Source organism: Thermobia domestica, chromosome 12, assembly GCF_964235325.1.
Source record: "Thermobia domestica chromosome 12, izTheDome1.hap1.1, whole genome shotgun sequence".
Lineage (NCBI taxonomy): Eukaryota > Metazoa > Arthropoda > Insecta > Zygentoma > Lepismatidae > Thermobia > Thermobia domestica.
This window is the reverse complement of record NC_137465.1, coordinates 141,173,876-141,201,326: the sequence shown is the minus strand read 5'-3', so window position 1 is coordinate 141,201,326 and position 27,451 is coordinate 141,173,876. Positions and strand designations below refer to the sequence as shown.

General features: G+C 38.2%; 1 protein-coding gene across 5 annotated transcripts in view; it reads left to right on the top strand.

Annotated features, from left to right (window-relative positions):
• ATP8B (ATPase phospholipid transporting 8B) overlaps positions 1–27,451 on the top strand; it is a 568,064-nt gene that overhangs the window by 302,072 nt on the left and 238,541 nt on the right. For all 5 annotated transcript variants that reach the window (XM_081734176.1, XM_081734178.1, XM_081734179.1 and 2 more), the window contains one exon: positions 22,994–23,105. In XM_081734176.1, the coding sequence (XP_081590302.1) occupies positions 23,069–23,105 (37 nt within the window). In that variant the 5' untranslated portion in view covers positions 22,994–23,068. The remainder of the gene's footprint in view (positions 1–22,993; positions 23,106–27,451) is intronic.

The following is a 27,451-nucleotide window of genomic DNA, read 5'->3' as shown; positions in this document are numbered from 1 at the left end:
TTCCATTGACAGATCGTTCGCCTCCACGAATTGTTAAGCCCATTCCTGCTTCTCAGCCTCCTGCCGCTCCGGCAGCTGGCTCTATCTCGTCTACTCCTACTCACACCATAACTCAGTTTTTGAAGCAGTCTAACAGCCAGCCTTCTACCAAACCCCTTACTAAAAAGGAACGAAAAAAACAGCTCCAGGCTCAAGCTTCCAAAGCTGTCTCTCCCTCTTCCACTGCTTCTTCTACCAAGGCATCGAAGAAATCTTCACGCACCCAGTCTTCTAGCCCACCTGGGGCGAAGAAACAGAAGCATACGTCACGTAGTCCACCTAGTGATGACGAGTCTCTTATGGATGATATGGTGGAGGAGGAGCTCGATGATTTTACCCTTGTGGAAGGCCGAGGAAAAGGCAAGAGCGGTACCTCGCTTCTTGTTCTCGATGCTTGTTGAACATGTCCCTTCTTCAATGGAATTTAAATGGCTATTCCACTCACTACGAGGAATTTAAGCAGTTATTGACATTGTTTCATCCTACCATATTCTGTCTTCAGGAAACGCATTTTACCTCTACTAGCAACTCCGTTCTCTCTGGTTACACTGTATATCGTCATGATCAGCTTACTGCAGGTCGTGCAGCAGGTGGTGTAGCAATTGGGGTCTCTGATGCTTACCATTCTGCTCTCATCCATGTGAATAGTGCTTTCCAGCTTATAGCTGTTCGTGTCTTCTTAAGACAACCTGTTACTTTTTGTTGTATCTACCTTACGCGTCATGACACCTTTACTGCTGTCGATCTTGAACAGATTGCTCGACAGCTTCCATCCCCATTTCTGTTTGTGGGTGACTTTAACTCGTACCATGCACTGTGGGGCTCTCCTCGTACTGAGCCACGAGGTCAAGAGATTTCCACTTTCCTTGACAACACTAACTCATTGCTCCTCAATGATGGCAGTCCCACACATTTTACTACTGCTACTGGTACCTATTCTCATTTGGACCTCTCCATTTGCAGTCCTCAACTTGGTGCCCATCTTACTTGGCGCGTGCATGATGATCTCTGTGGCAGTGACCACTTTCCTATTCTTGTGCATGGTCTTCCGCTCATCCATTCTGCTCCGTTCACTGCCTATAATCTACGTCGAGCAGACTGGGATCATTTTTCCGCCACTTTTCATTTCACTTTAGACCCTCGTTTTACTGTTGATGGTCATTGTGAGGCCTTTCAGCAGAGTATCCTTGCAGCTGCACACGACTCTATTCCTATCTATGCTGGTTCCCGGTGTAAACGCACCGTTCCTTGGTGGTCAGAGGAGATTCGTGACGCTATTCTGGCCCGACGTCGAGCACTACGTACTTTTCATCGTGCTCCTACAGCTGATAATTTGGCTCAATTTCGACTTCTTCGTGCTCGAGCCCGCTATCTGATTAAGCAAGCTAAGCGTCATAGCTGGCGCTCTTATGTTTCTTCTCTTACTACTGCCAGCTCCATGACAGCGGTCTGGTCGCAAATTCGTCGTCTACAGGGACATGTTTCCTCCGTTGTGGTTCCATCCCTTACTATCGATGGTGTAATGGTCACTGATCAGGACAGAATTGCTGCTGCGTTAGGTCGTCATTTTGCGGATGTCTCCAGTTCTACTCACTACTCAGCTGGCTTCCTCACTTATAAACAACGCACCGAACGTACGCCACTTCAGTTCCGCTCTGCAACCGCTGAAGCTTATAATCTGCCTTTTACTACTGCTGAACTTGCTGCTGTTTTGGATTCTACGAAGGACACGGCACCTGGTCCTGATGGCATCTGTTATGCTATGCTCCGGCACCTGGCTGACGATGGCAAGCAACATCTTCTTGACCTGTACAATCGCATCTGGCTTGAAGACTCCTTCCCCGATGCCTGGCGTGAAGCATACATTATTCCTATTTTGAAGCCTGCTAAACCTGCCACATCCAGTGGAAGCTACCGCCCGATCGCCTTGACTAGCTGTCTGTGTAAACTTTTGGAGAAGATGATCAATACCCGCTTAGTCTGGTTTCTTGAACACCATGGCCTCCTTTCCAATCTTCAGTGTGGCTTTCGGCGCTTCCGTTCCACTACTGATCATTTGGCGCATCTTGAAAGTGCTATTCAGGATGCATTTCGTCATCAAGAACATCTGATAGCCATCTTCTTTGACCTTGAAAAGGCCTATGACACCGCTTGGCGATATGGCATTTTGAGGCAACTCCATCTCTGGGGCTTACGTGGCCACTTGGCTCTCTTCATCCAGAATTTTCTCCAACAACGTTCTTTTAGAGTCAAGCTTGGAGCTACTCTCTCTGCTCCGTTTCCACAAGAGAATGGCGTTCCACAGGGTAGTGTGTTGAGTGTCACATTGTTTGCTATTGCAGTGAACAGTGTGATGTCGCAGCTCTCCCCTTCTGTTCATGGGCTGCTTTATGTGGATGACTTTACTATCTACTGTCGCTCACGTGATCTCCGTACAGTTACTCGCCAGTTGCAGTTGGCGCTCAACCGCCTTCACCGATGGTCTACCACTACTGGTTTCAGCTTTTCTCTCACCAAAACACACTGCGTACATTTTTGTCGCCTTCGTCACTGTGCCTATGATCCTGAGCTGTTCCTTGGCTGTTCTCGATTGTCCTATGTGGATCATGTTCGTTTTCTGGGCTTGGAGTTTGACCGACGACTTACCTGGGCTGTTCACGTTCGAGACCTGAAGTACCGCTGTCTCCGCTCCATGAACTTACTACGTTTGGTGTCCCATCTTTCGTGGGGTGCTGACCGTGTGGTGATGTTGCGTCTATATCGTAGCCTCATCCGCTCCCAATTGGATTATGGCTGTGTTGCATATGGTTCTGCTCGACCTTCCATCCTACGTCATCTGGATTCTGTACATCATCTTGGCCTTCGTTTGGCGCTTGGAGCTTTCCGAACTAGCCCTATTCCTAGTCTCTATGTCGAGGCTCATGAACCATCTCTTTCCCACCGTCGGGACTGCCTGCTCCTGCGCTATTACATCCATATCCGTGCCGTACCTGACCATCCTTCGGCCTTTGCCCTTGAGGCTGGTGCTCGCTATGACAGATATCAAGCACGACCTACTGCTACCCGGCCTTTTGGCATTCGTGCTATAGACCTTGGTGCTTCTCTTGAACTCGATGTCCCTGCCATCTATCCATTGGGCCTCCTGCCCATTCCTCCATGGACAGTTCTTCCACCAGTTGTCAGCTTTCATCTAACGCAATTTAAGAAGTCTGTTACCAGCAATCAACAATTTTGTCAGGAGTTCTTCTCTTTTCTGGATGCGTACCGCACCTACGCTGTCTTCTACACGGATGGTTCGAAGCATGAAGATTCTGTTGGTTGTGCCTTCGTCACGGATGATCATAGCGCTGGCTTGAAGCTCCATCCTACTTCCACTGTGTTCACTGCTGAATTGGTTGCTATCCTGGAGACTCTGCATTATATTCGTCGACGCAATCTCCGACATGTTCTCCTGTGCTCTGACTCCAGCAGCGCTTTACATAGTCTCACGGATGTGTCAAGTGTGCACCCTATAGTTCAGCAAATTCTACTCTCTTGCAGTTCCTTACGACTTGCAGGTTGCGATGTCCAATTTTGTTGGGTGCCTGGCCATGTTGGTATTCCAGGGAACGAGCGTGCTGACCGTGTTGCCAGAGAAGCTGCCCTTACAGGACCTGAGTATCCGTCACCGCTTCCCAGCTCTGATCTTCGTCCTGTGATCGATCGTCTTCTTCTTCACCGCTGGCAGACACACTGGGATGAGCAGATTCACAATAAGTTGCATGCAGTGAAGCCCCACCTTGGAGTCTGGTCGACGAGCTCCCGATCATCTCGCCTGGAAGAGCGGACTTTGGCACGCCTTCGTATTGGACATAGTCATCTTACCCATGCACATCTTCTGCGACGTACGCCTCCGACTGTGTGTCGTCACTGTGGTCAGCCCCTGAGTATTCGTCACCTCTTAGTGGAATGTGTGCCTCTTGCTCCTGAGCGAGCTCGACTTGGATTACCAGCCGATATGGCAATCTTGCTTGGAGATGATGAATCCATGCTCCAGAAAATGTTCAATTATTTGCAGAATCAGAATGTTCTGAATGCTCTGTGAGTGCATTTCTCACGTTTCCTTTTAATTAATTTATTTCTGATTTTATCAACTATTTCTTAGCTTTCATGATTTTATGCTTGTCATAGCATTTCCTTGCTTTTATTCTATTACTGCACTGTTATATTCCATACTAATTATGGGCTGCCCTACGTGTGTTCACCTATTGCCGAGCTGCCCCGGCAGAGAAGATTAACCTGTCATTGTGTACTAACCAGTCCTAGTCTTTGTGTATTGAGTTTGCACATTTTCTAAATGCTATGACATTTTACTTCATCAAAGTCCTGCCACTTTAGCATGCTCCAGATACCTCTTTTATTTTATTTTATTATTTCTGCACTACAATTTTTTTCCTGATTGCTTTTATTTTGTTCCTGTCAAAGAAGGGTGCAAAAGACCCCGTTGTCGACGCGCCCATCCAAACACTTTCAATCAATCAATCTTTAATTTATCGATGTTTATTGCAGAAGCTTACTGCTTTTGGCGTGCTTGGTTAAAATACTATTGGCCGTCAGCACCGAATAGGGTTACTGGTCTTTTTCAGGACGTATAAATGGTCCGTTTTTAAAGGATACATGCAACTTTTGGGTATGTGGCACAAGCTTTAAACAGCATGAAAACTTCACTATATTGAATCTAACTGCACAGGACCTAAAAATGAACTAGTTGTAGAAGCTTTAAATGGCAGAAGTTCTAGGTGGCACAAGCCCTAAAAATCTCTTGTGGCGCATTTATCTGGTAGTGGTCTTGCAAATGGATCGAGCGGAGCTGAGAGTCTTCGTCCTTTGTATAAATAAGCAACATGTTTTTGCATATAATAGAGCTCAAGTATGAAAGCTACAGTTTTCCAGCAAATGGACATTTCCACTAAAAATACTGTAGGATGCGGATTTAATATTTAAATTCAAAAATAAATGTAAAACATAAATATAATATGTTCCTTAAAATATTTCTTCAGACACTTTTCAATATTTGGAAATATCAAGGAAAAGAACATCATCCGAATTCTCTCGAATATATAATAGAGAATATTGGCCCGTGTCATAAATGTCCCTGCAGTCAACGTCTGCCGAAACAGCATTATTTCTGTACACGATATTATAGAAAACGGACATCTATAAATATAGTTAGGGACAGGAATCTACTCATGTGGTAGATCCTGAGTGCTGATCACCTCCCCGAAATCCCATCTTTTCTGTAATTTTAATCTAATTTTAGGAGTGATTCATAAATTTTGGTATAATTTATCCTCATATTGAATTTGGAGCTCCCCTAAAGATTTGGACTCCTTCCGTAATAAATTCCTTCGTAAATGTCTGGTTAGGGAATAAGGATATTTGAAAGCTAATCCTTCGTAATACCGATTACTGCGTAGCATGAATAAAAGGAGAAAATGTGAAGAGTAGTAAAACAGGTATATTGGGCTTCTTACCCACACCAAGAACAGCTCATAATGAGAGGTAATTAAACTGAAATGGAAGACAAAGATGTAAGCCCTCCCTTCTGATGGAGTGACAAACGAACATACCCTTGGTGCTCATGATCCGGGTTCAATTTCTGTGGGATAGGACAAAAGTTTAATTTAATTATTATTCACTTTCAGTTTAAGCATCCGTCTCCTTTAGCCTAAAGGGCGTAACTGGGATGTTAAACTAAAGGAACAAGAACACTTTATTATTTACGAATAGGTACGTAAGTGAACTAGCTACTTAGGAGTAGTATTTGTTCAAAGATAACCTCAGATATATGTTATCGTTTGATTATCGATCTTACTGTTTCGAATCTCAGTAAGGGGCGGGGGGAGCGATAGCTCACTAGTAAAACGTTCAGTCCGATGCGTGGGATCCCTAGTTCAATCCCAACTCGCACCAAATTAACTTTGTGGTAGACAAACACCATGTAGGTGTTCTCTCGTTTTCTCCCACCTTCTTCATTCCACCTTTCATTCATTCTCATCATTACCATTTCTTTTAGCTTGCATGGCATAACCTTGGAACGTGAAACTGAAAGATTTCATTTCATTTCTTCGAATCTCGAATGTAGTAATACATATTTCAGGATAAATCTATTTTTGTGTGATTCTGGATTTCACGAGAATTTACGATATCAAAACGCATTTACGATTTACATATGTTTCAAACTTAGAACATGTACGTAGTGTGAAAGTGACTAGTGTATTTGTTCTGTACACTTACTGCGTAGATAAACTAATAAATACTAGTAGTAATTGTGGTGTTTATGGTTTGGATTATGTTTTATGAAATAAAAGCTTAAAGTGGAAGCCAACATAATATCTATGATGGTGCAAAGCTTATTCGTAATAAGTCTGACTCAGCATGTTTAGTTTGTATCTGAAATAATGAAATATTGCATACAGTAAGAAGTTTCAATAACATAATTTAAGCCCTCTCTGAAAACAGAGGTACTCTATCAAATTCACCCAATTCATATATATATATATATATATATATAATATAATATAATATAATATAACATAACATCAAATTCCCTCTATTTGCTCTAAGACTTCCGATGACGCTTGCTTACCACTTACGGCATTTCCCCAGAAACATGGCGCGGAGTCGCTTCCAGTGGACGGAGCTTAAAGGACTTTTCGAACTCCATTTACTTCATTAATATTGCGTATATATAAAAGAAATATATATGAGTGTTCTGCACACTGTTCTTTTAATTTAAAATGTAGGGCCTACAAACAAACAAAAAAAAAATCGGAAATCCCCATTCTTGAAGCGTTATGAGTTGCTCCATTCAGTTCAGGCTGTTACTTATACACATTGCTGTATAGAGTTGCTCCGTCTTCACATCACAGTGTGGCCTCAGCAGTGTGAATGAAGTTTATATGAGTAATGCCAACCCATTTTTCAGTCGCGAATGGAATGACCAATATACGTTGAAGCAGACGATTAGCCAGTCCAGATGATCGAAACATTCTCCAAATACTCACAAAATGGCTACTACAGTATATCATTACTCGTATTGTGGGCCTCACCTGTTTTCTCTTGACCTATATGCGAGTGCACGAAACGTATAAATCTCAAATTAATTTTAAATGTCTTTTTGAAAAAAAGAGTCGAAGTAGTTTCACGTATGATACTTAATCTTATTTCGGATTTTGCAAGAGGGCGGGGGTCAAAATTGTCCACCGACATGTCTCACGTTGTTTTATTAGTATTTTAGTGTATCATTCACTTAAAAAAGTTGATTTTCAAACTCGAGAAGAATTTCCCCCTGCCTTTCCCAAATGACGCCCTTGGTACTTACTTGGTCAGTTAGTTATATATGCGCATGTTGAAGATTCTGTATAAAAGCACTTTATTTTGAATTTCTGCGCTGGTTTTCGTTTATCCGTATAGATCACTCGTGGGAGAAATTTTCGCTGAGGCTTTCGAGACTGCAGAGCAGGGGCGTCATTTATGGGGAGCAGGAGGGGGCAACTGCCCCCCCCAAGAGTTTGAGGAACACATATACTTTAATCAATTGTATACTAATATACTAGTACAAAACATGAAAGTCTTATGTCGGTGGTGCTCTTGCCCCCCCCCCCCAGCGAAGTCTGAAATGACGCCCCTGCTGCAGAGACTTATCGCCATTACTAAGTAAACAGCGTATTTGTTTAGGAAGTAGGATCAAGAAAGGTGTATTCTGCTTCTAACAACATGTGTATTATTCCCTTTTTCCTTCTTTTATTTTGATGTTGGATAAAATCCATAAGCAAGTTATCGGTGTCTGTCCATTTTTGTACTTCATGATTTCGTCACTTCAGCAGCATTCTGGGTGCTCTATAGACAGTTCTGGCATCGGGTGGCGAATTGTGGAACTATTAGCTTTAGATATAATGTTCTTTCTTTTCCATGAACAAAGAAGTTCCAATGTCTTTCACTAGATGGTATTCTCAAGCAAGATTCCTTTTACAAAATTAATAAAATATGAATTACCAGGCGTTCCAAGATCGAACTACATTTAAAATAAAGAAATAAATAATTAAGTAAAACACTGAAAATGCATCATCCATTTATTCTGGAATTGTATTTTCAGATGGAAAGAAAACCACTTCCACAATTCTGATTTTTTTTTCTAAAGAGTAAAACTTGCTTTTCCAAACTTCCCTTATAGTAACGCTTTGCGATATGTTATTACATTTATCTTACACCTAGGCAGGGGCGGATCCAAGACGGAATTCTGGGGGGGCGGTAGGTCGTAATACTGCTACTTAGAGCTACTTTTAAGAACTCTCGGATGGGTTTTATTTAAACATAAAATAAAGTTTCCTCTTCTGGAGAGGGGGGCGATAGCCCTCCTGCACGTAGGGCTGGGTTAACTCATCTGGATACCCGGGGCTAGAGAAAATATGTGGCCTATGCTGATTTCACCCAATACTTTTCTGTGAAAGTTCAGTAGGAAAGTTAAGGGAATATGTTTAATATTTTTGGTCATATTTTATTTTATGATGATGATTGTATCTTTTATTTTATTATTATTATTATTATTATTATTATTATTATTATTATTATTATTATTATTATTATTATTTAGATAGCCAGTTGAGATTTTGGTCAAGAGTGAAGTCCCCTGTCCACCTCGAGGATCGGGGCTATAACCTCCCGTTAATTCGGCCCTGCTTACACTTGGATATTCCGATCATCATTATTTTACATAGCTTATTTCCGTTCCCTTCATTTTTCTTAAAATTTACCCATCTTTTTACAGTGTACAGCTGCAATCTTCAATCTTCACTTACGTTTCCCCACTACAAATTGAATCCGAGGCGCGGGGGCTCAGTGTAGAGCGTTTACCTCTGGTGCTTGGGGTCCTGGGCTCGATCCCACCCCCCGCCAAGTGAACTTTATGGTGGAAAACACCGTGTGCATGGGTTTTCTCAGAGTTTTCCCGTTTCCTCCCACTTTCTTCATTCCACCATTTCATTCATTTCTCATCATCACAGTCTTCTTTAGCCTTGCCGGCATAATCGTGGGACGTAAAACTCAAAGATTTATGAATCCATAACAGATTGTGTACTCCCGACCTGGAATTCAATTTAGGAAAAGCTTCGGGGTTGAGATACCACCAATTTTATAGGGAATCATCTCCCACCGAATCACTCAGTTAAAATTATACCCGCCGTCGCACAGTGGGGCGAAAACGCAAAAAGCTGGCCAAAAGTAAAAAAACGAAAGTTAGTAATATAGGAATTTTTTATGTAGTTGGCTAGAGTGATGTTAGAAGGGCCCAAATCCATAAATAGAATAGGGTTTTTACTTTATTCCGACTACCTGAGCCACTTTTAAGTAGACTCCTCAGCATTTCAAATGTGTAGAGAACAATAAGAATTGTGACGCGTCCGTTGAAACGGTTGTAACTTTCGAACGCGTTCATAGTTTTTAAATCTGTAAAGTTTTCCTATGTCGTACTGGTAAGTAGAATAAGTGTATGAAGTGAAAAATTAATAATAATGATGTAATAATTTATAATTTGAATCGCAAGTCAGGCAAAATTTTCACATTGTTTATATATTTTATTAACTTAAAGCGTTGAAAACATTATGTGCACCCTCGTGCACCACGTTCATATTTTGTAGAATGGTAGTCTGAATATTAATTAATGCTGTCGACAAAAACGTAGCTGCCAAAACGTGCCAATTACGAAGCGTGTTGATGTTAATTATTGTTTATTTAATGTACAGTGACAAGCCGTTGCAGTTATCATAACCGAATCAAATACCAATAATTTGTGTCATTTAAGTAATAATACATTTCTAATGAATAAGAACGTAAGTAACAAGTAATTGTTCATCAAAATATATGAAAAAAGTGAATGTTGTTAAAAATACATTGTGAAAATTACGAAGTATGTTGACATTCTTTTTATTCCGCCATTTTGTTTGTTTTTCAACTTTAGTTGCAGAATCGTAATCAGCAACCTCAATAACTATTTTATCGCCACTTTTGAGAACATTTCTACGACTTTTTCGACTTTTGCAAATTTTATTCCGCCATTTTGGATCCGCCATTTTGTTTTTTCAACTTTAGTTGCAGAATCGTAATCAGTAACCTCAATAACCCCTTAATACTAAATCTCATTCAATTTGCATATAGTTATCATATTTTGGCCAGCTTTTTGCGTTTTCGCCCCACTGTGCGTCGGTCTTACATATATACTTTAAAATATATATTTTGTAATAATATTTTTAACAGCATCTTATACTTATGGTACCTGCTAGATATGTCTGCATCGTTTCACATTTCAGTGATTATTATTATTATTATTATTATTATTATTATTATTTTGTACGGAGTGTATCTGAGATTATAAGACAACATTTTGAATGAGTTTTCATTTAATATTTAATACATTAAGAGCTGTTATAGAACACACCAACTTGATTTAAGCTATCCTTTAGCATCAAAGTAACATTAGGTCAATCAACTCCCCTCTCTCCATCATATTAGAATTTAAACTCTCATTCCAACAAATGACAACTTTGTGTGTAATTTCAGTGTGACTACTTCACTAAAGGAATATATTAAGATGTCTTAACGACTTTTTAAAAGATGTAAGAACTTGATCATATATATGTTCTAATCATCTAATTCGTTGTCTATGCTTTCTCCCTCAGTAATCATTTTCAGCTCGTGATTATCCGTTCTCTCTATATGTCCCCTTTATCAGTTCACAAAATTTGCGTAGAAGTTCTTTTTCAGATTTCCTAAGTGCATTTTGAATTGTTCTTTTACTCGTATATGGATCTGCTCTTAATTATTAGGTTGTTAGCCTAATACCGTACCCTATATCTTGATTGTACCCTTTCTTGTGTACACGTAAAATGGAATGAAATAAAATATTTCAGTTTAACATTTCGCGATTATGCCCTATAAGATAAGGGAGACGAATGATTTAAACAAGTGAATGATGATGGAATAATTGGTGGAACGACAACTTGGGAGGAGGATGGAATAATTGGTGGAATGAGAAATTTGGGGGGAGTACTCCGAGGGACATGATGTCGTGTATACACGTGTTCATTTCGGGTTTCCCATGTCTATAACATTTCCTAACTAACGTAAGACTGCTTCAAATAATAGTCTTCTTTCTGCAAGATTTTCTTTTACGCTGAAAGTATCATAAACTGTGAGTTCCGTTTTTTCCCTTCTGATTTGTTTTTGTTCAATCAATTCCATTACTTATATCCTTCTTTCCAGATCTTCATACACGCTTCTTTCTTTATGCTTTGATTTTGTTTCAATTCCAATATCATCAGCATATGCGTATGTCTAACTGGATTTCTTCTTGAAATCATGCTTCATTTGTCTACGTAGTGCTACAATAAATAATATTAGCATTAATCCCACAATCTTCATTAACTCTTTAGGCACAAATTTTATCTAGATCGAATTTACACTACTACGTGCTTTTTCCTTTTGTACTAATGGTATAGAGAATGGAAAAATGCAAAAAAAAATTTTTCTTGCCTATATTTTCTTATATGGGGTGGTATATTTTTAATGCCACCATGCAACAAAGTGAATTCTTTATCTAACTTAACCTGACCTTCTAAAAACAAATGTCTCTGTGAAAATAAGGTACGCAAACACAAAGAAATGCTACAATAACTTTTAGACTTTACTGTTCATTCGGAAAGTGATCTGCGGACGCTCTTGCGATGCTGTCTGAAATTTCACAATTACCACTGACAAGAAAGATATCAAGAAAAATAGTGTAATAAATAATTTATTCTAAAGACATATGATTGTTTCCTACTAAACGAAATTTCAATTGAAAATACAGTAACTTTCAAGACTTCTTTTTCTGTTATTATTAAGGAAATCCAGTTGATAAACAATATTCTCAAATGTGGGGTCACTAAAGTGAGGAATGAAATCATTTTTTTTTTTTTCCATAATTGCATTGAAATCTATAATAAGTTTTGTTACCGTCAATCTTAGGTACGATTCCACATTAAGACTATTTCGCTTTTATGTTTTAATACTGCAAAGAGCAGAAAATGTCTGCTCACATAAGTAAGTGGTAGAGAAAGGCATCACATGTTGCAGTGCCTTTTTAGACAACTCTTTATACTCACAGTGCACACGCAACTAAAATCACATAGTTCATTTTCTTTGAAAATGTTTTTTTTATTCCAGGATAGTTCCAACACCTGTTCTTGTTCTGTGTTAGAGATATTCATACCTTATGTGTCATGAATTTTTACATTAGTGAAAGGATTTTCAATCCAACCTTTACCAGGTTGTGGAACAGGGAAATATTCTCGAAAACTTGTAACTAATGCTTTCAAGTGTCCTAAAAGTGGTTTGTGCATTTCACCAGAGTTTTTTACCCAAAGAAACAGTGAAATCCTTGAGCACTGGAAATGATGAATAGTTATTGTTTTGTACTCACACTGCTCACAGCTGCAGTTTCTTAAAAATACTTCTTGCATAACAATTGTGAGTATACCACTAGCGTCACATTTCAACACATTCCACACTTTTAGGACCCTCTAGCTAGGTCTCATGGACCCCACTTTAAGAACTACTGTTCTAAAGGAATGGTTGCCACATGTCCGGTATAACCAAAGAAAGAAACACTCATTTACTTGACAGTATTCCTCTGAGGAGCAACTTTCGTTGGCTTCACCTCACTCTGAAACACTCAAATAGATTACTGTTTTGTTTTCGGTTTGTATGAACAGATCCAAGTTTCGTTCCCTATAACGAAGTAGTACTTCGGTTGAATGTTTTAAGTATTTCTTAACACCAATTGATACGAGTGTGTTTTTGTAATTGGTCAAGTTTTGTGGGATCCAATGGCTTGAAAGCTTCCGTACCGTAAGGTGACCATGCAAAATCGTATATCTATATTGTTTCCATGTCAATGTTCAATAATTCCTGAATCTCTCATAGGATTTCTCAAGTCATCTCACACGCATCATGAACATTACTGGCACACAAAATTCATCACTGAGAAACGTGCAACCACGCTGGAATTCGGAAAAATAGTTTATTGGTACACAAACCTGTTTGATGGTGCTTCATTCCTAAAAGCCATATGAAGTCGCTTGATGCATTACTTCGGTGTTGAACTGAGTTTGATATCATAAAGAGTCATTGCCCAAAAATGTTCATAAGAAATTACTAACACACAATCATAGTCATACGTCTTGCAAATAAAATCAGAAAAATAAACACGAAATTACTTACTACTTCACACGAAACTACTGTTTAAAACTGTAGTGAAAAATAAACAAATCGGCTTAAACAAACAACCAAAGATATAATTTAAATACAGAAAGGCCTGTTCTTCTGAATTTTATGATAGTGGAATACTAGCGTCACTGTAAATAGTGGTTCGCAGAAACTTTTTGAACAACCCTTGTATACCGTAACAGACCCTCACATGGTAAAATGAGGAAAGCAATTGCTAGGCATGATTCATTTTTATTCAGTTGTTGTAAAGAGATGTCAATAGAATGTAGGATTAATTACAGGAATTAACTTAGAACTTCCGTAATGTCAGCATTTTAGAGGAATATTAGAAAGCTCCAAGAAAAGGAATAGTAATTGATAGAACAGTTATGTTACATGTATTGAATTTCTTGTATGTGAAGGGGCCGCAGTGACTCAGTTGTAGAGCGTTCACCTCTGGTGCATGGGGTCCCGGGTTCAATCCCATCTCCCGCCAAGTGAACTTTGTGGTGGACATACACCATGTGCGTTGGTTTCCTCGGAGTTTTCCTTTTCCTCCCACTCTTCATTCCACCATTTTTCATTTCTCATCATCACGGTCTTCCTTAGCCTATCTGGCATAATCGTGAAACGTAAAGCTCAAAGATTTCATATTTTTCTTGTATGTGCTGCAGTAGATAATTAAACAGAAACTTTCCATATAGTGTTAGGCTTTCTAGATAGGATAACTACATAGAAACATTCTCATATATGAGTAAGTTATATATTCATACTGCAAACAATTCATTATCAAATAGTACTAGACATGTATGTACTTTAATACGATTTTCACTGAAAATGACATCAATATAAACACACACATAAAATTTAGACAATATAAACGAATACTTAATATAATCCTGTAAAAGACATACGTATAAACGAACATAATACTACACAGTGAATACAATTCTCTCTCCTTTTATCTGTTTTCGTATTGTCATTACATACGCACGTGATATATCTTCCTAAACTCCCAACAGGTTGCTTTTCAGGGACGTTTTGTACACCAAGGTTCGGAAAACTTCTCGATGATCAATAAGCTCAGTGATCAATAAGATAAAATTCTAAATTGAATACAGTGATACGCAATATCGTATGAAACGAAAGTGGATCCACAAACTCTCCCAGTAAAATATTTCACAAAATTATTCATTTTCATTTGTCTTGGGTTTAAAGGCATAACCTTGCGATCTAACACAGGGATCTCATGTTTAACCTAAAATGTCTTTACTGAGAGTGGCCTGTGAACAGGAACATTGTCTTGGTGCAGAATCCATGACTTGTTTGTCCACAAATCAGGTCCTAGTTTTTTTATTTGCCCACGAAGGGTTGTCAATACATTGAGGTATCTCACATGTTACTTCACAGTTTCACCTTCGACTAGTCAATTAACATTCCAACACCACGGGATGTCGAAAGAAACTCCGATCATTATTGCTTTGAGCTTCGATTTGCTCATTCGTGCTTTCTTGTGGCGTGGAGAACTCTGGCTTTTTCAATGCAAGAGTACGTGAAAAACTACGATTTGTCATAGGTTATCCTCTTTCCAAGAATGTAGGTAGAGTCTCTTTCAATGTTTGTCAAAATGTCAGCACATACTCATCTGAATTTCCTTTTGTTTAATATTCAGCTCCTTGGCACCAGTTTTGAATACAGTTTCTTTTTATGTTAAAATTTTCTTGTACAATGACGAACAGTTTCACTGTGTCACTTTGTGATTTCAGCAACAGCTCAGGAACTCAAGCAAAATTTATTTCAAATCACATTGCGGACTAATTTAATGTTTTGAATGAGTCCGTTTTCTACGTGCAAGGTTGTCCAGGACGCGGGTCGTCTATCATCATTTCTCTTTTCTCTTTAAATCGTTTGAACCACTCGAAACCGCGTGATAAACAGTCCGTACACAGGATGTAGCAGATCGTAAGTTTCTGTCACAGAATTTCCAGTTTGAAAAGAAACCTTCACGTTGATACGCTTTTCTATTTTGACACTAAACGTTTTTCCGACAGAACACAGACATACGATCCGCATCGTTCAAAACCTCACCGGAACTGAAGAATAGCAACTTGGGCACTCACTTATTCGATAGGCTAGGTATCATGGTTATACACTCATGCTTCGATTGACTTCATGCGCACGCTGTTCGCCAATAGGAAAATCAGTTTTTTAGCCACACCTTGTACATCTCTCTCTCTCTCTCTCTCTCTCTCTCACACACACACACACACACACACACACAAAATATATATATAATTTGAATTTTGTAGGTAACTTGGCATTAGTAATATTTTTTTTTTTTCATTTTTCTGCTGTAGGATTTTAAATTACAGTTAATGTGACAAAAATTAAAGGTTGAAAAACTGTTGTAGGCCAATAGACGGACTTTTAAAATTGCAGCACATTACAAAATTAGAAAAATAAGAGTTAATTACTAGGTCTGTCGGTAACAAAGTAAGTAATAAAAAGAATATAATACAGGCGTAAGGCTATAAAAAATCTCAATCTATATTATAAAATTGAAAGTAACTATGTTTGTGAGTTAACTCTTGAACCACCCGGTCGATCTTAATCAAATTTTCAACATAGATGAGGTTCGAACCTGGGAAGTTTTTTTTTTTTAATTATAATTTCACTTCTGGTAGATCTTAGGGGAGGGGAGGGGGAAATATATAAAAATGAATAAAACTTAATAACTCTTCAACCGACCGACCGATCTCGATCCAATTTTCAACATAAATGTGGTTCGGGCCTGGGATGGTATTTATTTATTCACTTTGACGATAGAGTTTAGGGGAGGGAAGAGTTTAAAAAATAAATAAAACTTAATAACTCTTGAACCACCAGACCGATCTTAATCAAATTTTCAACCTAGATAAATGCGAACCTGAGGTGGTTTTTGTCATATCACTGACGGTGTAACTTAAGGGACGGGGGGGGGGGGATTTAAAAATGATCGAAAATGACCGATATTAGTGTCGAATCTATAGTTTTTGGGGTTGCTGAGATGAACAGGGGCACTTCTGATGCAGTTTAAATCGAAATTCAGCCCCGCAACTTCGGGAGGGAAGATATATAAAAATGATTGAAGTGACCAATATCAGTGTTGAATTCATTGTTTTCGCGGTTGTTTAGATGAGCAGTGACACTTCTAATGCCGTGTCCCGCAACATGGGGAGGGAAGGGGTATATATAAAAACCATGGAAAATTACCGATATCAAAGAGCGCTTTAGTACCCTAATAGTAAAAAGTGACTGATTAACGGAACATATTACTATTTTTATTAATTTAACCCAGCGAAGCGGGTAATTGATGCTAGTAACATGTATTTTTGCTTCTACGTAAAATTGAATCTGATCCATTTAAAACGACAATAAATCTCAGGGTGTTTTGTACGAGCACTAGTAACTACATCCTTTTAATATAGTTGCTTATTTATTATTCGGTGTCAGCAATTTCTTGAAGACAAGTAAGTTAATACATTTTCAGAATTTTTTTATGATACTCCTCTCAAGTTGATCCAGGTAGTTATTACATCACACTTACATACACACAACACAGAGAGGTACGTAGATAGATATATAGATAGATAGATAGATAGATAGATGGAGAGAGAGAGAGAGAGAGAGAGAGAGAGAGAGAAAAGAAAAGAATACAGCAGTTAGGAAAACTGTAAAAATTGAAGTGATAAAAGCATCTGATTTTGCGTAGGGCTAGACATCATCCCGCTCTAATAGATTGAAAACTAATACCTTTTTCTACCTATGTGGTGCTATGTAGCCATGTAATATTTACTTTAGTAGAGTATGCGAATGCCATTCGTAGATATTAAAACCGGCCGACAGTTTGGGACTTGGATCAATACATCGCGAAGTTTTTAAAGAGGAAGCCCACGCCCCGTCTACTGCCGCCTGTTGCATGCTATACCGCCGTCAGCAAATATTTACTTTCGTGTTTCGTTTACAGCTCACGATTAGTTGGTCTCCCCTTTTATTAATTAATCGAGTGTAGATTAAAAAGAATGAAAACACCTGGTTTGTTTCGTATCTAATCGTGTGTACAGCCACAGCCAAAACCTTTGTGATCTTGATTTTTTTTTTTTTTTTAAAGAATAATTATGGAGTGTAGTAGAGCAGCTTATCTAAAATGAAACTAAATTGAACACACACTTCTGAATATATAACCATTCTTATTTGTACGAGGGTTGGAAGTTTAATAGTAACAACCATTTATTTATAACTGATACAAAATAGATACGTCTTACAAAGGTTTGCAGTCCTTCAGTGTAGTCCGCAGCATGGTGTTTAACCAGTTGCCGGCGATCTGGAAGTCGTTGGATATCTGTAGCATTACCTATTGTCTTGGTAGTTCTAATGGATCGTTCTACTGACTGAGGAATTTCTTGAATAGTTCTGAAAAGAGTGTCACGAAGAAGTTCCTTCACCCTAGGAATCAAGTCAAAGTCACAAGGGCTTAAGTGCGGAAAGTATTGTGGATGATACAGCACTTCCCACTCCATCGATCGAACAAATCAGTCACACTTAGCGCTGTGTGCACCCATGGGTTGTCCAGCAAAATTGTGAATGGGTTCTGCAAGAAGTATCGCTACTTCTTTTTCAAGGGTAGTTGCAAGTTGAGTCCCAGAAAGGAACAAATACACTGTGCATTGACGATCTGATGTAGGGCAATGGTATGCGTTAGGTTTACAGCACTCCAGTCGTACACGAGAATCACAATAACTTCCACACTGCTGGGGTTCTGACGAACATTGGATTTTCGTGCTGAACCATAATGACGCCATTCGTTTGATTGGCGTTACAGTTGTGGCTCGTAAGGTTTGACCCATGTCTCCTCCAGCGCAATAGTACGCTGCAAGGAAGCCTCTCTCTTTTCTGCTTGTAGCGTTCCATGCGGAACCCATCGTGATCGGATATTTGTCATGCACAACTGTGCAGACAGTCAAAAATGTGCAGAACAGTCGTATGCGCTAATCCTGTTTCTTGGACCAGCTTACGAGTAGTATGGCGTTGATTAGTGTCCAGTAATGTGGTAACATGTTCTTTTCTGACATGGGAATGGCTAGGTATCTGCATGTTTTCCACATTTTGGCATCCCTCCTTGAAGACCCGTTCCCACTTTGCCACTGTTCTGTAACGCAATGCAGATCCCCCGCAAGCTTTTTGAAAATCTTGACACACTCGTGCTGTAAGGCCTCTGGCACATCCAGTTTTTATCCAACTCCGTTGTACTTGTTTCGAAAACATTGTGACAAGGATAAATTTGCGTTACACCGCCCGCGTACGTGTGTATGTGTAACATAGACGTCCATTACACAAAGCTCTGTTCTTGTTTACTGCCTTGTGCATGACGTCGGAAGGAAAAGTCCATTTAAGTTGAGGTAAGATAGACATGCAACTAACATGTAGTACGAGGAACACGACTTTATTCCATTGCGTAGCATCTCTAAAGCAGTGTTGTCACTATTAAAGTTCCAACAATCGTAAAGAGTTATACTCTTGTTTTATGTTTTCTTTTAAACTCAAACACTATTTCGTAAATTAGCGTTTAAGAAAAAAAAAAATTGCCCAAAGATCGAATATCAATCGATAGATCTCGCTGAGTAGAACAAATGTTATGCATTAGTGTTAAAGCTCGTCTACGATTTTCGCGGAACTGAAAAAAAAAAAAAAATCTTGTAAATATAAATATTGATGCTGAAGAAAGACGTGCCACCTATTAATACTGAAGTATATCCTCTGATGCTTTTGATAACTCCAAGAACTATCAGAATATAAACGCTTAAGAACCTTACAAAATAAAAACTGTGTATTTTTCTTAGGATGGTTGCCAAAGACAAGTGAGCGAGCGTCTCAAACTACTGAAAAAGAAAAACTTGTAGTGTAGAATGTGACCGATGCTGCTGAGCCCAAAGAGTTTTGATAAATTTTCTTTGTAATCTGTATTCAAAACCATGAAACTGTATTTGAGATATTCAAGAGATTTTGATGGTTAAGAAATAAACCCAGGTGATCTAGACAAAAATCATGGCGCAAGTGATCTAGGTGACCCGTGCCATCGCTGGTTTGGATAGCAGAAGTAGCTGCAATAATTGATGATGAAAATTCTATAACACGTAAGAGATTTCGTCGTAGTTTTGGCGAAAGTAGCTAATATTAGTTTCGAGAAAAGGGTATGCTATAGGATAATCATGTCACCTCTGATACTGAAGGATACACTAATCAAGCTCTTCATATATCTATCTATCTATATCTATATATATATGAGAGTTTCGGTCTCGTCTCGATTTCGAAAAGCACGGCTCGGTCTCAAGTTCGAGTTAAGATCGAGATCGAGACTAGTTTCGGTCTCGGTACCGTCCTCTGAAAAGTGAAAACACTACAGTAAGCTTATTATCCTATCTTCGAAGATTTAAAAAAAAGTTTCCACGCAGAAAATCAAGGTCAAGTTATAAAATTGACAACTCCGCTAGCAGGTTGGGTACCGCTAGTAACGGAAAGGTATTTATGACTGCTGTCACCAGTTTGGAGTTACAGGGGAGAGAAGACGTTTTGTCTCGAGCTGTCACCAGCTCGTCTGCCAAGCACCAGCATGTTCAGCGCTTGACGGACAGAATCAACACCTCATAAGAGAGGAAAGATACCCGTTTCTGGTTTTTCTCTTATTTACAAGGCAATTTTCGTCTCTCTAAATACTGTATGACAAAAGCTGATCTGGAGTGAAATCTAAAACAAGAAAAATGATCTGAAAAAAACTAAGGATTGAAAGTTCGTGTTAAATGAAAACATTTACTGACTCAAGGGACTAAAAATTAGTTCGTAATTCGTGCTAACCGAAATTCGTGTTAACCGATAAAACTTCCTATAAGATAACGTACAGCGATGCTGGGACCGAAATTTTGTTCGTCCTAACCATATATATGTAAGCTTTGAGAGATAGAGGTAGATAAGTTTGAAAAAATGCTAAAAAATGTTTATGTACTTATTATTAAAAGCTTATATAATTTCACTATTCTTCTGCTGTTCAGTTTGAAAAAAAAATTATGGAGACTTCTGTCAGAACAACAACGATATAGTCTTAAATTAGAAAAGAGTTCACTTTCAGCATTTGTAAAATATCTAAAAGTAATGCGCTTAATTATATATAATTAATTTCTTTTCTTTGTTTTCAGTAAAATGGTATGTTTATATGACTAAGTAAACTCCATGTTTACCGTTGTTCACTACTTTCAACTGTCCTATATTCTCTTTATAGTTTCATAGATGCCTCAGAGCGGAACGCTTTTTAACCTTCTGCGACTACTTACGGAAAATCCAGAAACTTTCTGCAAGTATTTTGGTAATGGCGTAGTACAATTATAAAATATTTAAGCGCATAAAAGCAAAAAAGATTTTACAATTCTACTTTTCTAAACTTTTCACTTATAAGTTTCTTTTTTTTATGGAGAAATATAAGGGAGCTTGTAGGACTGTACAATACCTGGATAAGTAACCGATCAAAAAATTCCTATATATATATATATATATATATATATATATATATATATATATATATATATAAATGTAGTTGGTGGCGATGAATCATTGAAGTCCTACTTGAATCCTTCTTACGACTTTGCATTTCACCTCTTTAGACATTAATTTGTCTTCAGAAATAGGGTTGAAATGTTTATGGTATTGACTACCATATTTCTGACATCAAGCCATTTTGAAAAATTTCCGGTTTCCCTTGTAACCATCAGGTGGACCATTAATATCCAGGTGTCCATCTGGATGTAAGCCGATTTATCAGTTGTGCCAGTCTCTCTCCAAACGAAAAATCACTGGCAACAGGGTGTTCAGTCATAATAATATTACTAATTAGAGAACCCTCAGCTATGATCACCTTCCTCTGTGCTCCTAGCCTTCACAACTCGTCCTGAGGTAGTCATTTTCTGTGTATCACAATCACGTTATAACCACGACGGCAGCGCTACCAAGCAATACGCAATGGTTCAGCAAGCATCCCACCATCGGACAGCTATCTGTTAGGGTCTCGACTCGGTTGCAGGCACTGTGTCACTGGCTACTGTACGTATCAGGGTTGGCAAAAACCATGGTTTTTATTAAAAAAACCAAAAAACCGGTTTTTTTGGTTTAAACCAGGTTTTTTTGGTTTAAACCAGGTTTTTATGGTTTAAATGATTTGCTCTATATATTCATATCATATATGGACAGAAATAAGTTTGTTTCGCCTTGATGTTATTAGGCAACAACCGGGTTATGCTGGAAGGGGTCACATAAGCTTAAAGCGGAATAAAAACCGCTTCTCGAGTTACATCCGAGAGAAATTGTCCTCCATTTGAACTCAGAACCAGGACTAATTGGCCACAAATGCGATACGTCTGCCGACTCACTCACGAAGGACTCCTGATAATAATAATAAAATAAAATAAAATAAAATAAAAAAAAACCTTGTACTGATTTTTACATGCTTCTTAATATAACTGTCAAGAGTCATTTCAGAAGGGCATAAAGATACACAGTTGCACAAGTGAAACCATTATACAGAATTACATATGGACAATTTCAAAGTACTACGGAGTACTGAAGAACTAATTTAGTTCAAGTTAGTTAACAACGACTTTTATTGGTCCAAATTAAAGAAATACAACGAATTAATTTGCATATCAGTAAGAAAAGTGAATAAAGATACGAATTATTTGAGTCCACTTTGGCTCAAACTCATTTATATATAAATAGATACCAAAGATACTTCTCATTTCACTAAATGCCTCTCGTGGGGTCTGTATGACCCCCCCCCCACACACACACAAAAAAAAGTACGGCATTTTCGATGTATTTTATCAATAGTAAACATTAAAACGAAGCAATATTTAGAATTTTTCTTCGATTGCAATTACATAACAATAATAACAACTACAAAAAAATCACAAAATAAACATTTATAAACTTGTAAAAAAAAAAGTTGCTTTTGTAGTATAATCTTTTTGAGTAATGAATGGGGAATTTAGGTCTGAATATAATACGAATAATACACGGGAGTGAAACGTGATAACCCACAAATGTGTGTTCATCAAGATTTTACAAACATTTACACTTTTACGAACATTTTTTTGTTTTTTGGTTTAAACCAGTTGGTTTTTTTGAAAAAACCAGCTGGTTTAAACCTTGGTTTAAACCATGGTTTAAACCACCTTGGTTTAAACCAGCCAACCCTGGTACGTATAGTTTATTTTTCCCTTTTACGTTCCTCAAAGTTATCAGTTTATTATCATAACTATCAAACGCTTAATTGTTTTGAATCGTGTTTTATTTATGGAGAAAAGATCTCTCTGCAACCGTAATAGACAATCTTTCTGAGAAAGTAATTTTCATCTAGATGTTAGCCAATCTTTCTATAGTAGCCCGCATTTTCTTTCTGCTACATTGTCGTATCGTCGCGTGTTGTTCTGGTTTGGGGATTATAAATAATACTTTAATTTGAATGTTTTCGTACTGAAAACTATCTCCTAGAAATTTTAACGTAACCTTTAAAAATCCATTTTTTTAAAATTAATATTGTGTGTAATGCACTTAATTTCTTCATGTTCAATAGATTGTCTTTCTTTTGTAGCTGTGTTTGACCTCAAACTCACATGGACGGCCGTTGCAATCCCCGATCGACCTACAGCTGTCTCCCAGCTAAAACATGGTCAGGAGATTCTCGAACAAGGAGCAACCGCAACGTAAGTTAATATTCAGAAGAAAAAAGGCTGAATTTGCATGTTAGTCAATATAAAATAGTGAAAGTATTTTTTCATTGTAACTATACCTAATTGCTAATGATTCTTTATTATTATTATTATTATTATTATTATTATTATTATTATTATTATTATTATTACATAGCTGTTAAACCACGATCTAGTGTACGTGAAATAGTTTTTGTGTACGTGAAATATTGAAACAAAGATCAATTTTTATTGTGTGGTTAATTTAATATCGTACATAATTTTTTTTTCAGTGGTAGCTGTGGTCCTTGTGAACTCTGAACGAGATATTATTGTTGGTCTTTTATTGCATTATTTTGTACATGTATTGCGATTTTTTTTTAAGTCGTGTAACGGAAGTTGTATCCAGTCTCCTCGATTCCAGAGGGAAGGGGGATATAATGCTCTAGGAGATTATATTCCTCACCTGCATGCTACACCGATAGTTTCAAAATTGGGGGGGGGGAGATTATAGAACTTTCAGGGGAAAATTCTCCTCTGCCTCTAGTGGTGTAAAATTGCTGTTCACATCCCTCTACATAGCTCAATATTCGAATGTATTATTCGGTTAAGTACAACCAATAATTACTTCATGAAAGACATTCATGTAGAAATCCTACTCAAAGATTAATCATTTTTGCAGTTAACAGCAAACAGGGATACAACTTGAATACAGAAAACAGTTACTTAGATCCGTATACTTCTGCAAACGTTTCGATTTCTATGTATGTATGATACATATTGTCTTAATTCAGGCACTTCTGCGCAATTATTTACAGTGCTGCATCCAATTATTTAAAATCAATACGGTATGTGTATATTATTTAACATGTAATTAGAGGTCCGCTTATAAAAGAAACACTTCTCTGCCAATTAGGAGTTAAGATTGACTCGCGGAGAAACGCAGCGAACACATTTCATCCTTTAAGAGTATTTTTTAAGTGACAGCGATAAAAAGAAATAGGAAATTTGTATAAAATTCAACAAATTTGTCGGATGATATTCCAAAAATTTAGAAACTCCCAAATAAAATCAGAACTGTGTAGAAAATACAAAATCAAAGCCTGTCTGGTTAATGTGAGAAAGAGAAAGCAAATGTGGAGGGACACATGAAGATTTTGGTGACCACTTTGAAAGTAGCCATTTTGCATTTGGATGATTTTAAATGAAAACCATAGTATGTGATACCATTTTCCTATAGAAGTTGCTATAAGTGTAATTATTTTTGCTGTAACTTCATTCATAACAGAAATATGTTCAATTTTGTGTATGCTGTGAAGATAACAAGATATTGAACTCCTAAATTTATAAATTACCAGTGCTTTTTCCAGCATCTTGGAAAATACTTTACATAACGTATGGGAATAGGAAGCTTGGCTCGTTATCAGTTGAACATTGTAGCCATCTTTTTATCATATTGTGACAGAATACCTGGTATTAAAAGAAAGTTTTTATTATTATTATTATTATGAAGAAACAAACATCGACTGTGATTTCGTTATATAGAGGAAAAGGGTCAACCCATCTGAAGTCGTACAGAAATTCTGAAAATGGTTGTTCGACCATCTCCGAAAATTATAAAAGTTTGAGTGTGACGAACCGTGTGTATGAAAAGGTCAATAACATCATTCACGTTGTTGTATGTACAAGTGTTCCTGAATGGCGGCCATCTTTGTTGTCGGTGGAGTGCCAATTTTTGTATTTGCAAGCGTTTACGAAAACTACGGTTGCTCAGGATGTACGAATCAGACGAACACCAAACAAAAACGAATGTTTACAGGAGAAACTGAGGTACACGGAAAATATACAGTTTTGCGTCTAAATAAATATGCAGGGTTGAAACCAATACATGAAATCACCAGAAAAAATAGAGAAAATTACACATTTAAAGGACTGTATTTTGGAATGGCATAAAGTGAGGGGTTCATAAGTTTTGTGCTGAATACTATTGCATGTAAAGATTGTGTAGATATGTCCACAGCTATGATACTACTGGCACCGTAGATCTATGGGGATCCGAAAGTTGAAGTTTGTCATTTTGATGCAATTTTTGGGGCCTAATATCTCAGGAGGACAAAGTGCTAAAAAATCGCTGCTTATGTCACAAAGTAATTCTGTATGTGAGTAAACTATTGCAAACAAATCATGACTGATATTATATGGAGAAAAAAGTGAGGACGTGGTAAAAACGCGAAGAAAGCACCTGCGTGACGATGGTCGTAGCTCGAAAAAAAAATTTAAATATTTGGATATGCTTCATGCTAGATCTCAAAAACTATGCATGAAGGTCCGCTTTTGTTTATGTTCAGTTATGCAAAAGCTTGTGAGTGGCCTTTGTTTCATCTTTCTAGCTCCATGATCATTGTCACATCTAAGTGAAGTTAGTGCTTTCATTGCATTGTCTCCTAATTTCTTGAGCAGATCTGCTGGTATGTCATCATCTCCAGTGGCCTTCCTCCTTTGCATGTCTTTGATAGCTTGTACTACTTCACTTTTCAGTATGCTAGGTCCTTTGTCTTCATTATCCTCCTCATCCTGCGCTTCGATCGCAATATCTTTGAGGCGGTTCTTCTGGTCGTGCAGGTCTCTTATGTACTCTTCCCAAACTCGAAGAATTGTTTGATGGTCAGTGACTACAATGGCCTTGTTGATATTTGATTCCAAATGTGCGTATGTATTTGTTAGCTTTTTCTGCTAATTCTTGTGCTTTCGATATATGTGATCATATCTGCCGCGCCGTTGAAGTTCCATTACTTCTTCAACTATCTGTTCCATGTACTTTTCTTTGGCTTTTCGGTCTTTCTCAATTCATTATTCAGCCTTCTGTATTTTTCAATGTTCGTGCTTTTCGCCCTTCTGCGTTCTTCCATCTTCTTAAGCATCGCTTCAGTTACCCACGGTTTTCTCGGTGCTTTCTCCATCTTGCCAATGTTATGGAGTGTGTCAAGCAGAATCTGTTTTACTTTTCCCCAACTATTTTCTACATTATGTACCATGTCGCCAATCACACAGAATTTTTCTTCAATCTCTTCTTTCACATCACTGTCTATACTTCTTAGTCGCTCTAAATTCCATTTTCGATTTTTCGTGCCATTTTTCTTGATTGTCTTTAACAAGGTTTGCACTTCCGCCTCTAGGAGGCTGTGATCCGAATTGATATCCGCACCGGGTAGTGTCTTAACGTATCTTACACTATTCGTGAAACTCTGCTTCACAAGAATATTATCGATTTGGTAGCGTTTCTTATCTCCTGGACTTTTCCACGTGTGCAGCTTGGTTTTCCTTTTCTTAAACCACGTGTTCGTCACCACCAGATCATGTTGTCTACAGAAGTCGATAAGCATTTCGCCCCGTTCGTTTCTTCTACCTAGTCCAAATAGTCCCACTACCTTATCCGCGGCTCTTTCTTCTACTACGCTGTTAAAATCTCCCATTACTATTGCGTTGACCTTACCTCTTCTCTCCTGGTGCAATATGTCGCTAATCTCCTCATGCAGCACTTCTACTTCATTGTCATCATGATCGCTTGTTGGCATATATACTTTTATTTCCACACAGGGGCGTCATTTCAGACTTCCGTTGAGGGGGGCAAGAACACCATCGACATTAGACTTTCACGTTTTGCACTAGCATATTAGTAGACATCGATTAATGTATATGTATCTTTCAAACCCTCCTGCCCTACCTAAATGACGCCCCTGTTTCCACAATATCTACTGGTTTTGCTCTTAGTTTTACAAACATCAAGCGGTCACTGCAGCGTTCCACTTTGGTTACACTTCTTGCTACTTCGTTCTTCGTTGCTATCGCGACACCATTCTCGGCTTAACGCCACCAGAATAGAATATTGTGTAATTTCCCGATACTGTCTCACCTTTTCCTGGCCAATCCCATTATGTTCACTTTACATTTGTCCATTTCCGCTTTTACATTTTCAAGTTTATCCATACGTCGTAAAGTCCATACGTTCCAGGTTCCTATGCTGAAATGAAAGTTATTATTTTCTCCTCTGATGATTCTTCCCGGAGTAGTCCCCACCCGGAGATCCGAACGGGGGACTATTTTACCTCCGGAATTTTTTACCTCAGGAAGAACCATTATTATTTTATTTATTCTCCTCCTCCGTCCATCCTGGGAAAAGGATAATGTGGTAGTATTCTCATTCCCTTTCCAGATCTCCATGCTGTTGACCACCTTTTGGTTCATCCGCCTTTTAGGACAGTTTCCCCTCGTAAGGGCAAGAAGATGCCCTGACGTCCACTCGCTCATCCGCCCTCCGAAAAGGCCTTGGCACTTGGTAGAGGCTCACTCCTTGGTGACAA